The sequence below is a fragment of the Nicotiana tabacum genome, chromosome 24 (assembly GCF_000715075.1).
Source record: "Nicotiana tabacum cultivar K326 chromosome 24, ASM71507v2, whole genome shotgun sequence".
In the NCBI taxonomy this organism is placed as follows: Eukaryota; Viridiplantae; Streptophyta; class Magnoliopsida; order Solanales; family Solanaceae; genus Nicotiana; species Nicotiana tabacum.
In genome coordinates, this window is record NC_134103.1 from 91,028,454 (window position 1) to 91,042,439 (window position 13,986).

Consider the following 13,986-nt stretch of genomic DNA (forward strand, 5'->3'; position numbering starts at 1 on the left):
CTAGATCCTCGTTCCCCTAAATAAGACTCCCCATATATACTCTTACTGTTCTATGACTCGCGGGGATGGTTAGTTCGAGATTTGGAAGGGTTCGGGTTAAAATCGGAATACTTGGTTCCTTAATGTTGGCTAAAAAGGGCAAAGTTTGACTTGAGCCAACATTTTTAGTAAACGATCTCGGAACCAGGATTTGATGGTCCCAATAGGTTCGTATGATGATTTTGGACTTGGGCGTGTGTTCGGATCGGGTTTTGGATAACCCTGGAGCGTTTCGGCGCTTAATATTGGAAGTTGGCGCATTGAAGGTTTTAAAGTTCTTTAAATTTGGTTTGGAGCAGATTTTAGTATTATCGAGGTCCGTTTGGAATTCGGAGACTGGAAATATTTCCGTATGGTGATTTAAGACTTGCACGCAAAATTTGGTATCATTCTGAGTAGTTTAAGTATGAATGGGCGCGTTCGAAGTAAGTTGGAAGAATTTGAAGTTCATAAGTTGATCCTATTGGTTTTGGGTTGCGATTCTTAGTTTTAATGTTATTTTCCACGTTCTGAGGGTGAGAGCGAGTCCGTTTTATGTTTACAAACTTGTTGGTATGTTTGGATGGGGCCTCAGAGGCCCCGGATATCATTCGGACGATGCGCAGAAGTCGTTTGGCCTTGGGTGATCAGCTGAAGCATCCAGCTTCTTGTGCAATCGCACCTGCAGAGGGCCAGCCGCAGGTGCAAGCTCGCAGAAGCGAGTCAGCAGCCGCAGAAGCGGCCCAGCATAGGCAGCCCAGAAATCGTAGATGCGAACGCGGTGGGTGCAGACGCGCGACCGTAGAAGCGAGGAAGGGCGCAAGTGCGGCTCGCACGCCGCAGGAGCAGGCTCGCAGAAGCGAGCCATTCTTCCGCAGATGCGGATTTAGGCCAACCAAGAGAGGACCGCATCTGCGATGAATATTCCGCATATGCGGCCCGTTGACCGCAGATGCGAAAGTCCTGGAGACAGTAAGGTCTATTTATTTTAGATTTAGGTCATTTTTTGCTCATTTATTTCACTTCTTGGGGCTATTTTGTAGCTTTCTAGAGAGGGATTTCCACCTAGCTATTGGAGGTAAGTGATTTTTATCCAATGTAAGTTAAATATATAGATTATGAGTAGATTTTAACATATAAATTTATGGAAATTATGGGTTTAGATGAATAACCCTAGGTTTTGATAAAAATGGGATTTACCCAGGAAAATGGTTATGAGATTGAGTGAAAATTATATATTTGAATTCGTGAGGTTATGGGTAACAACTTTCTTCAAAAATTTCTTGAATCCGAGCACGTGGGCCCGGGGTGAACTTTTTAAGAATCTTCAAATTTGGGTTGGGCAATTACTCTAATAGTTAAATTATGAACTTTGGAACATATATTGAATAATTTATACAACATTTGACTAGTTTCGAATTTTTCGGCACCGAGTTGAAAAGCGAGCTTTGAGACAAGGTAAGTCTCTTGCCTAACCTTGTAAGAGAAAATTTACCCTGTAGTTGATTTAAATTGCTATTTGCTTCTAATTGTGGGGGCTACGTACGCACGAGGTAACGAGAGTTCGTGCTTAGCTACTCATTATGCTTATGTACGGGTAGTTTAGCACCCGAATCATAAAATATTTAAAATGTTTGCACCCTACTTGTTAATTAAAGTGCCTAAATTATATTAGAACTTGATAAAGGAATAGTAAAAGATCGAATTTCACTTACTTGAGTTTTGGCAGGTTACTTGACCGTTGATAGAAATTGTGCTTCTTTGCGTATCAGCCTTGTAATAACTTTTAAATCAGATGTTCATAAAGTATCCTCTCTTCTTGTGGAGCGGGCCGAACGCCTCGACAGTAGATAGATGCATCTATGATTTATGCCGCACAACCCTCGATAGTGTACACGTTATTCTGGATCGGGCCGTACGACCTCGGCATAATCGTGCAAGATAATACTCATAGTTTAATTATATTTGATATCTTTTTCATGGCTCGAGAGGTTAAAATTATATAAGACAGAAATTGATTTGGGATGTATCATTTGTGAAAGGATTATTTATTTTCCTGTTTGTTATTGAGTTATTATTATTATTTGCATAACCCATGCTTATTTAGAACTTCTGTATTTCTTTATTGTTAGCTCATAGTAAGTGTCGATGTCGATCCCTCGTCACTACTTCTTCGAGGTTAGACTTGATACTTACTGGATACATGTTGTTTATGTGCTCACGCCACATTTATGCACTAACCGTGCAGGATCTGAGGCAGGTACATCTGGCGGTCACACCGGCGCGCATCCCCGATACCCTGAGGCCTAGTGGTGAGCTGCTTCATGAGCCGTTCTGCAGCACCTAGAGCCTCTCTTTTATTCTTATTTTCTGTCTATTTTATTTTAGACAGCGGTTAGAGTTTTGTATATTCTACTAGTGCTCATACACTTGTGACACCAGGTCTTGGCACACATTCTAGTAGACTTTATGGTTTTGGAATACTTATATATCTATGATTTCACTCAGTTGCTTTTGTTTTATTTATTAAACTTTCTACCTCTTAAATCTCTTAATAAATGGAATTTAAATTACTTGGAAACTTATTAAAAAGAGTAATCACGTAGTTAGTTCACCGTTGGCTTGCCTAGCGGCGACGTTGGGCGCCATCACGACCTATAAGAGAAATTGGGTCGTGACATAAATTGAGACTTATTTAGGACATTTCTGTAAGATTCTCTATTTAGTACTACAACATGAGATTTTGAATCCAACTATTTAGGGACTAAAAAATTGTTATTGTTGTTGTACAATTTTTAAAAATATTGCTTTTGTTTTGCATTTGGTATTTTGCATATCTCCTACTTTTGTTATACAAAAAATTCAAGCTCGAGACTTTAGAAAATGAAAATCCTTCTACTAATCCCGTTTATAATAACAGTCTTTGGCTGAATAAATATAATTGACAAAACATATAATGGACAGGGATCGAAAATTTAGTTTAATGCAGAAAATTGAAATAGTTTAATTAATTTAAATTGTTAAAAATTGCAGAACTGTATAAAATATAATGATACCAATTTTTTTGGAATGTCTAAATTAGGAGTGTTGGTAACTGTTGAAACAAGTGGACATTTGATTTAAGTTGATATCTTCGGTTTCCAGACTCTTTCTGTAGTGTTCTTTTCGAAACAAATGGAATTCGTTTTTCTTGTAAAATCTGTATTTGAGAAGCTAAAACCAAAAGAAATCCAAACAAAAACTTTAAAAATAGTGTACTTATGATTTTTAAAAGCTGAACCATAACCTAATGCAAAGCTGCATAAATGACATCATTCAACTTATTACGTCCGTGCTGACCATTACTAGTTTATTACATCTAGGGTGTGCATGACTCGGGTTGATTTGATTTTTATTAAAATCAAACGGCACTAACTATATCGGTTTGGATTTGTTCGGTTTTATCAGTTTTTTCGGGAATTTATTGTTATATGAATATTATTTCAATATTACTTTGTTAAAATTATAGATAAAGTTTTGATAATTGAACATATGTTTAGTAAAATTTGAAAAAACTGTCAAATATATGATCTATTAAAATATTCTTATGAAATTTTTTTTAGTAACCTTTGGCACTAAAAATCTCGTCAAGGATGTCCGAACTTTAAGAAAGTTTATAATTGTTTTTTGATAAATGAGTGCACCGAATATTTTTAAAATCAAACTACGCAATATTTTAGCTAAACAGTTAGAACACTTGTAATTGAATTATACTTTTATAAATCAAAATTAACATAAAACAAGACAACAAAAGAAATTTTATTAATAAAAGTAAGCAAAAAATCAAAGGAAAGAGAGAGTCGATAGGGTTTGTAGTATGTAGAGAACTCTTTGTTGAATATACTTTTGTAGAGCTTGACTTGTAAATTATAAGGAATATTTTGTAGAGCATTTATTATGAATAATTTTAGATTCAAAAAGAGTCAAATAGATCATACACGATGGTCTCAATTTTGTTTTGGTAAACAAAATTAGCAGATAAAAATGTTTAGACAGGGATTCAAACCCGTGAACAGAACCTCACTTTGAACGCCCTGGTCCGCTGGATTACCTCACTCAATTATGCCAAGGGTGTTCAAAATATAGTATATCGCCATATAAAGTAATATATGACCTATATACACAATATAATTATTCGAGAAAGCGTGTTTGCTTGACCATCATTGGCATAGTGTGCCTACGCCACTGTTAGTAATCATCTAACATATTTTTTTATTGATGTACGCTTTTAAGGTTAATCGAATTTAATAATTAAATACAAAAATCAACATAAAACTTAAATAATGATATGTTATATTTAATCTTAAAATTACCGCTAAAATACCATTTCAAATTCAAAAAAGATGTAAGAGTTTAATAGATCTTGGAAAATGAATATGAAAGAACAAATAGAATGACGTATTTCAATAACACTTGATATGATAGTAATGATACAAACCATTATTTAAAGTAAATAAAAATATATACACTTCATAGTTCTATTAAATATTATAATATCCCATGAGAGAATCACATTTTTAAAGAAAATTCTATATGAAGTAATAAAAGTATATTTAAAAAATATTTATATGTCAGTTTGGTTCGAATTTTTCTACTCAATACCAAACCAAATCAAACCAAACCTACTTGGATTTTTTAATCGGTTTGGTCTGACTTTTCGATTTAGTGAGATTTTTCGATTCAGTTTGAACACCCCTACCTATAACACTTCCACAAAAAATTGTTCCTGTAGTGTTCTTTTCGAAACAAATAAATTTTATTTTTTCTTGTATTATCTGTTTTTGGGAAGCTAAAACCAAAAGCAATCCAAACAAAACTTTAAAAATAGTGTACTTATGATTTTTTCAAAAGGAAAAATCTCACTTTATACCCATTAAGCCCACACTATTTACCATTTAATATCCAAGCCTAAAAGATTTATTTTTCTTACCTATATGATCTAAACTATTTACCCACCTACCCAATCCCCCTTCCCTTTTCAATTTCTCTAAACAAGTAGAGTCCCACACCCCAAACATTCCTTTCCCCTTTCAAAGAATATCCATAACTTAGTTTTTTTAGTGAATGATGAAAATCCAGTACGAACCCATCCATTTACCAAATTGTTTTTAGAATTTTTTATATAAATTTTAAAAAACAAGTTTTCATATTATTGTAATGAGTTTCACTCCAAAATCCTCTTTCTATATTAGTATATTCTTTTTTGTGTATTTATTTGTATTTCTGAACCCATGTGTTGTTATATATTAAGTTTTCCAGATCTAATTTTTGTGTGTGTATGAAGACCTACCATTGTTGAGCTTAAAGCTCCTGAATTTTAAATTTTGTTTTAAAGATTTATTGTTTGATTCGATATGGGTGCTATAAAATATTACTTATAGTACATTCAAGTAAGCTTCCCAGATCTGAATTTTTATGTGTATTTGAATATCCACCATTGTTGGGCTTGAAGCTCTTGAATTTAAAATTTTTATTTTGAAGATTTCTTGTTTGATTCAAAGTGGGTGTTATTAAATATTGCTTATAGTACTTTCTAGAAGTACATACTGAAATTTGATCGCATTTGGAGCTGATTTGAGGTGATTGAGATCAAAATTTTTAGCTAAAAATCGAAGAACACAATTACCCAACCGTATACCGCTACTGTATACAATATGTTGTAGGAGTATATAGCTATACTGAAATAGTATACTATTATAGTATACAATATACTACAACGGTATATTGTAATAATCGAAGAAGAACACGGTTACCTAACAGTATACCACTACGGTATACAATATACTGTAGGAATATATAGCTATGTTGCAACAGTATAATGTTATATTATACAATATACTGTAATGGTATACTGCAATAATATGCATATATTGCAACAGTATGCTATATTAGTATACAATATACCATAATAGTATACTTCGAATCCTATTTGTTGAATCATCTAGGTGCTATTGTCCAAATTTAAAGTCATTGTTATAGTAACATTATACTGTTATAGTATACAATATAATATAATAATATACCGTAATAAATAAGTCATTTTTGAAATTTTTTGAAATTTTTTCAACTAGTTCCCTGCAAATATTTTCTTAAATGAATTTTTTGATGGAGTTCCATGAAAGTAGTATTCATAGTATAAGAAGTAGGTGTCGGAAGACAAAATAGTAATATACCTATTTGGATATTTATATGCAGTTTTTGTATACTATTGTGATAAGTATTTTACAATGACATTAAATACTAATATGCCATTTTGTTATACTGTAATGATCCAACCGGTCATTTTAATTTTTAGAACTCCGTTCCCCTAAATAAAACTCCCTGTATGTGCTTATATAAAATTATGACTTGCGGGGATGATTGGTTCGGGGTTTGGAAGTGTTTGGGTTGAAATCGGAATACTTGGTTCCTTAAGTTGGCTTTAAAAGTCCAAGTTTGACTTCGGTCAACATTTTGAGAAAACGACTTTGCAATCGGGATTTGACGGTTCCAATAGCTCCGTATGGTGATTTTGGACTTAGTAGCGTGTTCGAAATTTTATTTGGAAGTTCGTAGTTAAATTAGGCTTGAAATGGCTAAAATAAGAATTTAAGTTTGGAAGTTTGACCGAAGAGTTGACTTTTTGATATCGGGGTCGGAATCCAGTTCCAAAAATTTTCATAGCTCCTTATGTCATTTATGGCTTGTGTGCAAAATTTGAGGTCAATCGGACTTGATTTGGTAGGTTTCGACATCGAATGTAGAAGTTGAAAATTTTAAGTTTCATTAAGCTTGAATTGTAGCATGATTCGTGGTTTTAGCGTTGTTTTATGTGATTTGAGGTTTAAAATAAGTTCGTATGATATTTTAGGACTTGTTGGTATATTTGGTTGAGGTCCCGAGGGCCTCGAGTGAGTTTCGGATGATTAACGGATCAAAAGTTGGACTTAAAACAGCTGCTGCAATTTTTCTCTTCTCCTGGAAATTCTGGGCAGTGACCGAGCCCAAGATAGAGGCCCAGGATCGAGACCCAAGATTGAGGCCATGATCGAGGGTCATGATCGAAGGCAGGGCTCAAGGGTCATTATCGAAGGCCCATGCTTGAAGGCAAAGGCTCGAGGGCCATGATCGAAGCCACGATCGAGGCCGAGGATTGAGGCCATGATCGAAGGCCCAGGCTCGAGGGCCATGATCGAACCACGATGGAGGCCGAGGATCGAGGTCATGATCGAGGGTTGCCTGGGCAGAATTATAAAGGAGGGCATTCGTCACATTCTCCATTTTTAACAAATTGAAGTTTGAGCAGAGGCGACCTTTGATAGATTTTCAAGGAAAAGACATTGGGTTAAGTGATTCTAACTCGGATTTGGTCAATATACACAAATATATCATTATTTTCACCATTTAATTAGCGTTTTGAGATTGAAATTTGGAAAATTTTTAGAAATCTCATAGAAACGAATTTTTGAGATTTCAATATCGATTCAGAGTCGGATTTGAATGAAACTAGTATGGTTAGACTCGTAATTGAATGGGTTGTCGGATTTCGTAACTTTCGTCGGATTCCGAGACGTGGTCCCCATGGACGAATTTTTAATTAATTTTAAAATTTTTATTGAAAATGTAGTATTTTCTTATGAAATTGATTCTATAATTTTTGGTGACTGTATCGAATTATTTTTGGTTAGATTCGAGCCATTGAGAGTTAAATAATCGAGGAAAGAGTCTACTAGTAGATTAAATTGGAGCAAGACGGGGTAAGTCTCTTGTCTAATCTTGTAAGGGAGAAATTACCCTATAAGTAATTATAGTAATAATTATTGCTAATTGTGGGGGCTACGTACGTACGAGGTGACGAGAGTCCATGCGTATCTATTATTAATGCTAAAGTCCGGGTAGTTTAGGACTAAAAGCATGAATTACTTGTGTAAATTGTATTCTTTATTTAATTAATATTATTTAATATATATATATATATATATATATATATATATATATATATATATATATATATATATATATATTGTGAATTGTTAGATAAAAATATTAAAAGATAAAAATATCATATGCTTGATTTTCTGTTTAAATTAATTAATTGTTAAGAGAAATTGTTCATCCTTTCGAATTGATCTTATAATAAATATATTCTCCTTCCGGAGGTACATAAGAAAATGTCCTCCTTTCTTGTGGAGCGGGCCGAACACCTCGGCATGATAGATGCATCTATGGATCACTCTGCACGTCCCTCAGCAGTGTACACGATACTCTAGATCGGGTCGTACGACCTCGGCAGAAATCATATCTAATAATAATAATAATAATACACGATACTTTGATAGTTTATTGTAGCGTGTGAAGCTAATTGATAAATTGAAAATCTTTAAAATTTAAAGAATTAATTATCTCTGCTTGTTAAGGAAATTATTGTTATTCCTATAAATGAGGCTAATTGATAAATTAAAAATTTATTGGAATTGAAGGAATTTAATTAATATATTGAGAATTGTTGCGTTTCAAGGATTTTAATTATTTCTGCTGGTTAAAGACAATCATTGTAAATTTTATAAATCATATTGATCTAGATATTGCTATTTTTATTTTATTTATTATTATTGACTCTTAGTGAGTGTCAAAGTCGACCATCTCGTCTCTACCATTTCGAGATTAGGCTTGATACTTACTGGATACACGTTATTTACGTACTCATACTACACTTGTTGCACTTTTTGTGCAGGACCTGAGGCAGGTACTAGTGGAGGACCTATCATCTTACACCCACGTTATCCAGAGGCGTAGTAGTGAGCTGCCATTCTGCAGCTACCAATGTCTCTTCTTGTATTTACATTCTGTCTATTTTATTTCAGATATTATTTGGAGTTTTGTATAATATACTAGATGCTCATACACTTGTGACACCAGGTCTTGGCACACACATTGGTAGAATTTGGAATTGGTATTATTTTCTTGAATTTAAATTAATCGATATCTTTTCTATTCTCCTTAATATTGCTAGTAAAAAAATAAAATTACTTAGAAAATTATTCTGAAAACAATTGATATACGTTTAACTTATTTGTTGGCTTGCCTAGCTGTAGTGTTGGGCGCCATCCTTGCCTAGCTATAGTATTGGGCGCAATCATACTGGTATAGTATACAATATAATATAACAGTATGCCGTAATAAATAAGTCATTTTTGAATTTTTTTTCAATTTTTTCAACTAGTTCCTTGCAAATATTTTCTTAAATAAATTTTTTGATGGAGTTCCATGAAAGTAGTATTCACTGTATAAGAAGTAGGTGTCAGAAGACATAAAATAGCAATATACCTATTTTGATATTTATATGCAGTTTTGGTATACTATTGTGACAAGTATTTTACAATGACATTAAATACTAATATGCCATTTTATTATACTAATATACCATTTTATTATAATGATATATAATTTTGAATCCCATGTGCTAGAAATATTTACACTAATACATATATTTTAAAAAATAAAGAAAGAAAGAATATACAATGAAAAAAAGAGAAGAGAAAACAGGTATAGTTCTAATATTTGATTTAAAGAAGAAAAAAAGAAAGACAAATAGTATATTATACTATCAGTTATATTAAGAAGATAAATAAATGTTTACTATATCAGTTATTTTTCATTATTGTATACAAAAGGAAGAATAAAGAAAAGGAGCAAAAAGTGAATGTAATTAGATTATGTAGAAAAAAAAGTAAAAGACAAAAAGAGCTAAATTAATTTAGAAAAGGAAGAAGAAATAAAGAAAAAGAACAAAAGGAAAGGAAAAAGAGAAAAAATAAAATAAAAAAAAAGGAGCCAAAATTGAGTATGGAATCATATTATTTGAAAATAATAAAATAAAAATAATATGATTTTAAAAAAGAATTCTTTAGGAGAAAAAAGGAAAAAAAAGGAGAAAAAAGAAAAGGAAAAAATAGCCAATTACCCACAAAAGATACAAATACAAGAAGAATTAACCCAAATAGCCGCCCACACTATCACTTAAACTAAAAATAGTCGGTGAGTATATAATACATGCATGATTTATGTATCACATATGTATAATCAATGTATAATCTATGTATATGGCTAGAAAAAATAAACAATTAATATTGGCTGATTATTTGTGTAAAAATTCCGATAAGAAAAGAAATTAGTTTAATGGGCAGAAAAATAAATAAATAGATAAAAGTAATTAATTTAATTTTTATGGGTAAAACTTTAAAACATGAACCATAACGTAATGCAAAGTTGCATAATTGACATCATTCAACTTATTACGTCCGTGCCGACAATTTCTAGTTTATTACACCTATAGCACTTTCCATACAAGTCCACGTACACTGTTGTTTTCCATGTTTTTTGCGGTCAAGATTTTTACACGATAAAACAATCAAAGGAAAGAACTGACGCTTTTCAAATTGTGGTAGTCAAGTTTCCACGTCCAAAAGAGTACGCAAATAAAGCATGACTGTGGTAGTAGATTATTTCTATGCTTAACATGTAGGAGTACTGAATTCGTGTTTGCAAAATCTACCTTGAATCCTACCAGCTCAAATTTGTGGGTCTTCAATTGCCTCACTAACAGTTGCTTTACAGCCATTTGATGTACCTACCCAAATCTCAAAAAACAATCAAAAAGGTCAAAATAAAATAAAAGAAAATTTACCCCATGTACCTAGTGGGAGAGACACCTTGCTAAATTGGTGTCATTTGACATTTTTGTCAATAAATTTACTAAGAGCCCGTAAGAATTTTTTTTTTTCAAAAATTTTTTAATTTTTTTTGAAATCAACGTGTGTTCATAAAATTTTCAATTTTTACTTAAAAATTTATTGTGTTTTTCAAAATTTTTACTCAAATCACTCACAAAACTTCAAAAACAACCCAAAATTATATTCATCTCCAAACACAACACTAAATTTTAAATACTATTTTTACTTAAAAAATATTTTCCCTTTATTTTAGAATTTTACAATTCTTATGTCCAAACACCCACTAAATATACGTCGGTAAAGAAGTACTAGTATTACTTTTGAGAAAAATAATACTCCATGTATCGAATATGTTCAATAGGAATATTTCTAAAAAATAACGCAAAGCAATGGGTTTTAATCTCCCCAATCCCATATTCAATTTCATATTCGATTTCGGCTAATCATCACAATAATTCTTTGAATACGTGATACATGTCTTCACAGATACTATTATCACTAAATCAAGTAACTTAATACACCATTCAAAACTCATATTTTCTCTTAATAATATATTAATATGGTGTGACACAAAAACTAAATGCGAGTAAATTTTTGTCAAAAAAATATCGGGTAAGTCACAGCATGCATCAACCCCCATTGTTGGTAGGTGATATTTTCAACCCCCACAAGAAAGTACAACAACTGGTCATCTTTTCAACCCCACATTAAAACTAGTACTACTACTACTGCTACAAAACTGTATAAACAAACATGAAAAGGCCTAAAGTTTCACTTGACTAAACTGAAGAGAAAAACAAAGAATGACTACTTCTCAACTTCATATTGCACTCCTTGCTTTCCCTTTTGGTAGCCATGCAACTCCTTTACTCACTCTTATCCAAAAACTATCTCCATTCTTACCATCTAATACTCTATTTTCCTTCTTCAACACTTCACAATCCAACACCTCAATCTTCTCTAAATCTTCAAAACCAGACAACATTAAAATCTACAATGTTTGGGATGGTGTCATAGAAACAAATGGCACTACCCCTATTGGACGTGAAGCCATTGAGCTTTTTATAAAGGCAACACCTAGTAATTTTGAGAAAGTTATGAAAGAGGCAGAGGAGGAAACTGGGGTGAAATTTTCTTGCATTTTAAGTGATGCTTTCTTATGGTTTTCTTGTAAATTGGCTGAGAAAATGAATGTCCCTTGGATTGCTTTTTGGACTGCTGGTTCTGGTTCTTTATCTGTTCATTTATACACTTATTTGATTCGGTCCAATGAGCAAACATTATCAACTATACCAGGTTTTTCTTCAACTTTAAAAATCAGTGACATGCCACCAGAAGTTGTAGCTGAGAATTTGGAGGGGCCAATGCCATCTATGCTGTATAACATGGCTTTAAATTTGCACAAAGCAGCTGCTGTTGTAGTGAATTCTTTTGAGGAATTGGATCCAATAATTAACAATGACCTCAAATCAAAGCTACAAAAGGTGCTCAATATTGGACCTTTAGTTCTACAGTCATCAAAGAAAGTAGTGTTAAATGTTAATTCTGAGGAAAGTGGTTGCATCCTTTGGCTTGAGAAACAAAAGGAAAAATCAGTGGTTTATCTTAGTTTTGGAACTGTTACAACACTACCCCCTAATGAAATTGTGGCATTGGCAGAAGCATTAGAAGCTAAAAGGGTACCTTTTCTTTGGTCACTAAGAGATAATGGTGTCAAGCTTTTGCCTAAAGGGTTTCTTGAAAGAATAAAGGAATTTGGAAAAATAGTTTCTTGGGCACCTCAGTTGGAAATCTTGGCACATTCTGCTGTTAGTGTTTTTGTAACACATTGTGGATGGAATTCTATTTTGGAAGGCATATCATATGGTGTGCCTATGATTTGTAGGCCATTTTTTGGTGACCAAAAGCTGAATCGTAGAATGGTGGAAAGTGTTTGGAAAATAGGTTTACAAATTGAAGATGGAAGTTTCACTAAAAGTGGAACAATGAGTGCATTGGATACTTTTTTCAATGAGGATAAGGGGAAGGTATTAAGGCAAAATGTTGAAGGGCTTAAAGAAAGAGCAATAGAAGCTGTGAAATCAGATGGGAGTTCAACCAAAAATTACAAGAACCTAATGGAGCTAGTTAAATAATGTCACAAGCCACTTGATTGTATTGTGTTATAATTGGCAATATGGGACTATGTATCAGCTGGAACTTGCTTCAGTCTATTGCAGAATAAATTATGTAGTAGCTAGACTATGTATTTGACCAAAGTTGTGATTTCATCCTTTGAGTTTGAATTATAATTTTAGTTTTGTATAGTATGACATTTATGTTTTAGTGACTCCAAGAAATTATAACCACATCTTAATTAGGCTTATGCAATTGAAAAACAAAACGAAAGAACAAGAAATCCAGAAGTATTATGAAATAAAAGAACGTAATATTAAGAGATGGAAACAGATTGACACAGAGAGGGCGGATATCAAGCTTATTTTTCTTTGTTATGCTTATGATTGAGTTGGGATATATTATCATTATTAAAAGTCTAAGTGGGAGATTGTTGCGATATATACTATTAACCATGGATTTGGTTTGGATATAGTATTTATTATGAAATAATTATTTATTCAATTTTAATAAAGTTTTAAATAGATCATATGTTCGTATGTGTCCTTTACTAATATACTAGATGATTTCGTGTATAGAGTTTAGCTTATACACGGAAGATTAAATCATCGGTTATTATAAGTATACAGATTATGTTCACAATCTAATGATGGAATTGGACAAACCATCAGGAATGATTGTAGCACAAGAATAAATATAATTTATAATCTTGATTATGGGAATGGTTTAATTCCGACTTCTTGTGCTGGTACATTTTGTATGTATTGAACGGACCAAGTAGAGATAAGTATTTTATACTGACTTAATAAAATAACTTCTCTAACCATTAAACATGCTTAATTATACTCTTAATCTTCATATAATTGTTATTAGTTGTGCATATTATTTATTGTTTTGATTTATTAAAAGGCGAGATTCTTTTGTGGGTCAATATACATGGTAAATTGAACAATGATGATATACATTGGCGAAGTAATAGTTAGTTGATAGAATCCATGTCTTGGTCTAGAGATTAATGGTACACCTTTATGAAAGCTTATAAGTTTTCATGTGTAAACCCTGCAGGTGGATTTTGTATCCGTCACATGAAATAAGTTAAGTG

General features: G+C 32.5%; 1 protein-coding gene across 1 annotated transcript; it reads left to right on the forward strand.

Annotated features, from left to right (window-relative positions):
- Positions 1–11,546: 11,546 nt before the first annotated feature.
- LOC107781346 (anthocyanidin 3-O-glucosyltransferase-like) lies at positions 11,547–13,039 on the forward strand. The gene has a single exon (NM_001325312.1). The coding sequence runs from the start codon at positions 11,573–11,575 to the stop codon at positions 12,902–12,904; it is 1,332 nt and encodes a 443-aa protein (NP_001312241.1). The 5' UTR covers positions 11,547–11,572; the 3' UTR covers positions 12,905–13,039.
- Positions 13,040–13,986: the final 947 nt, after the last annotated feature.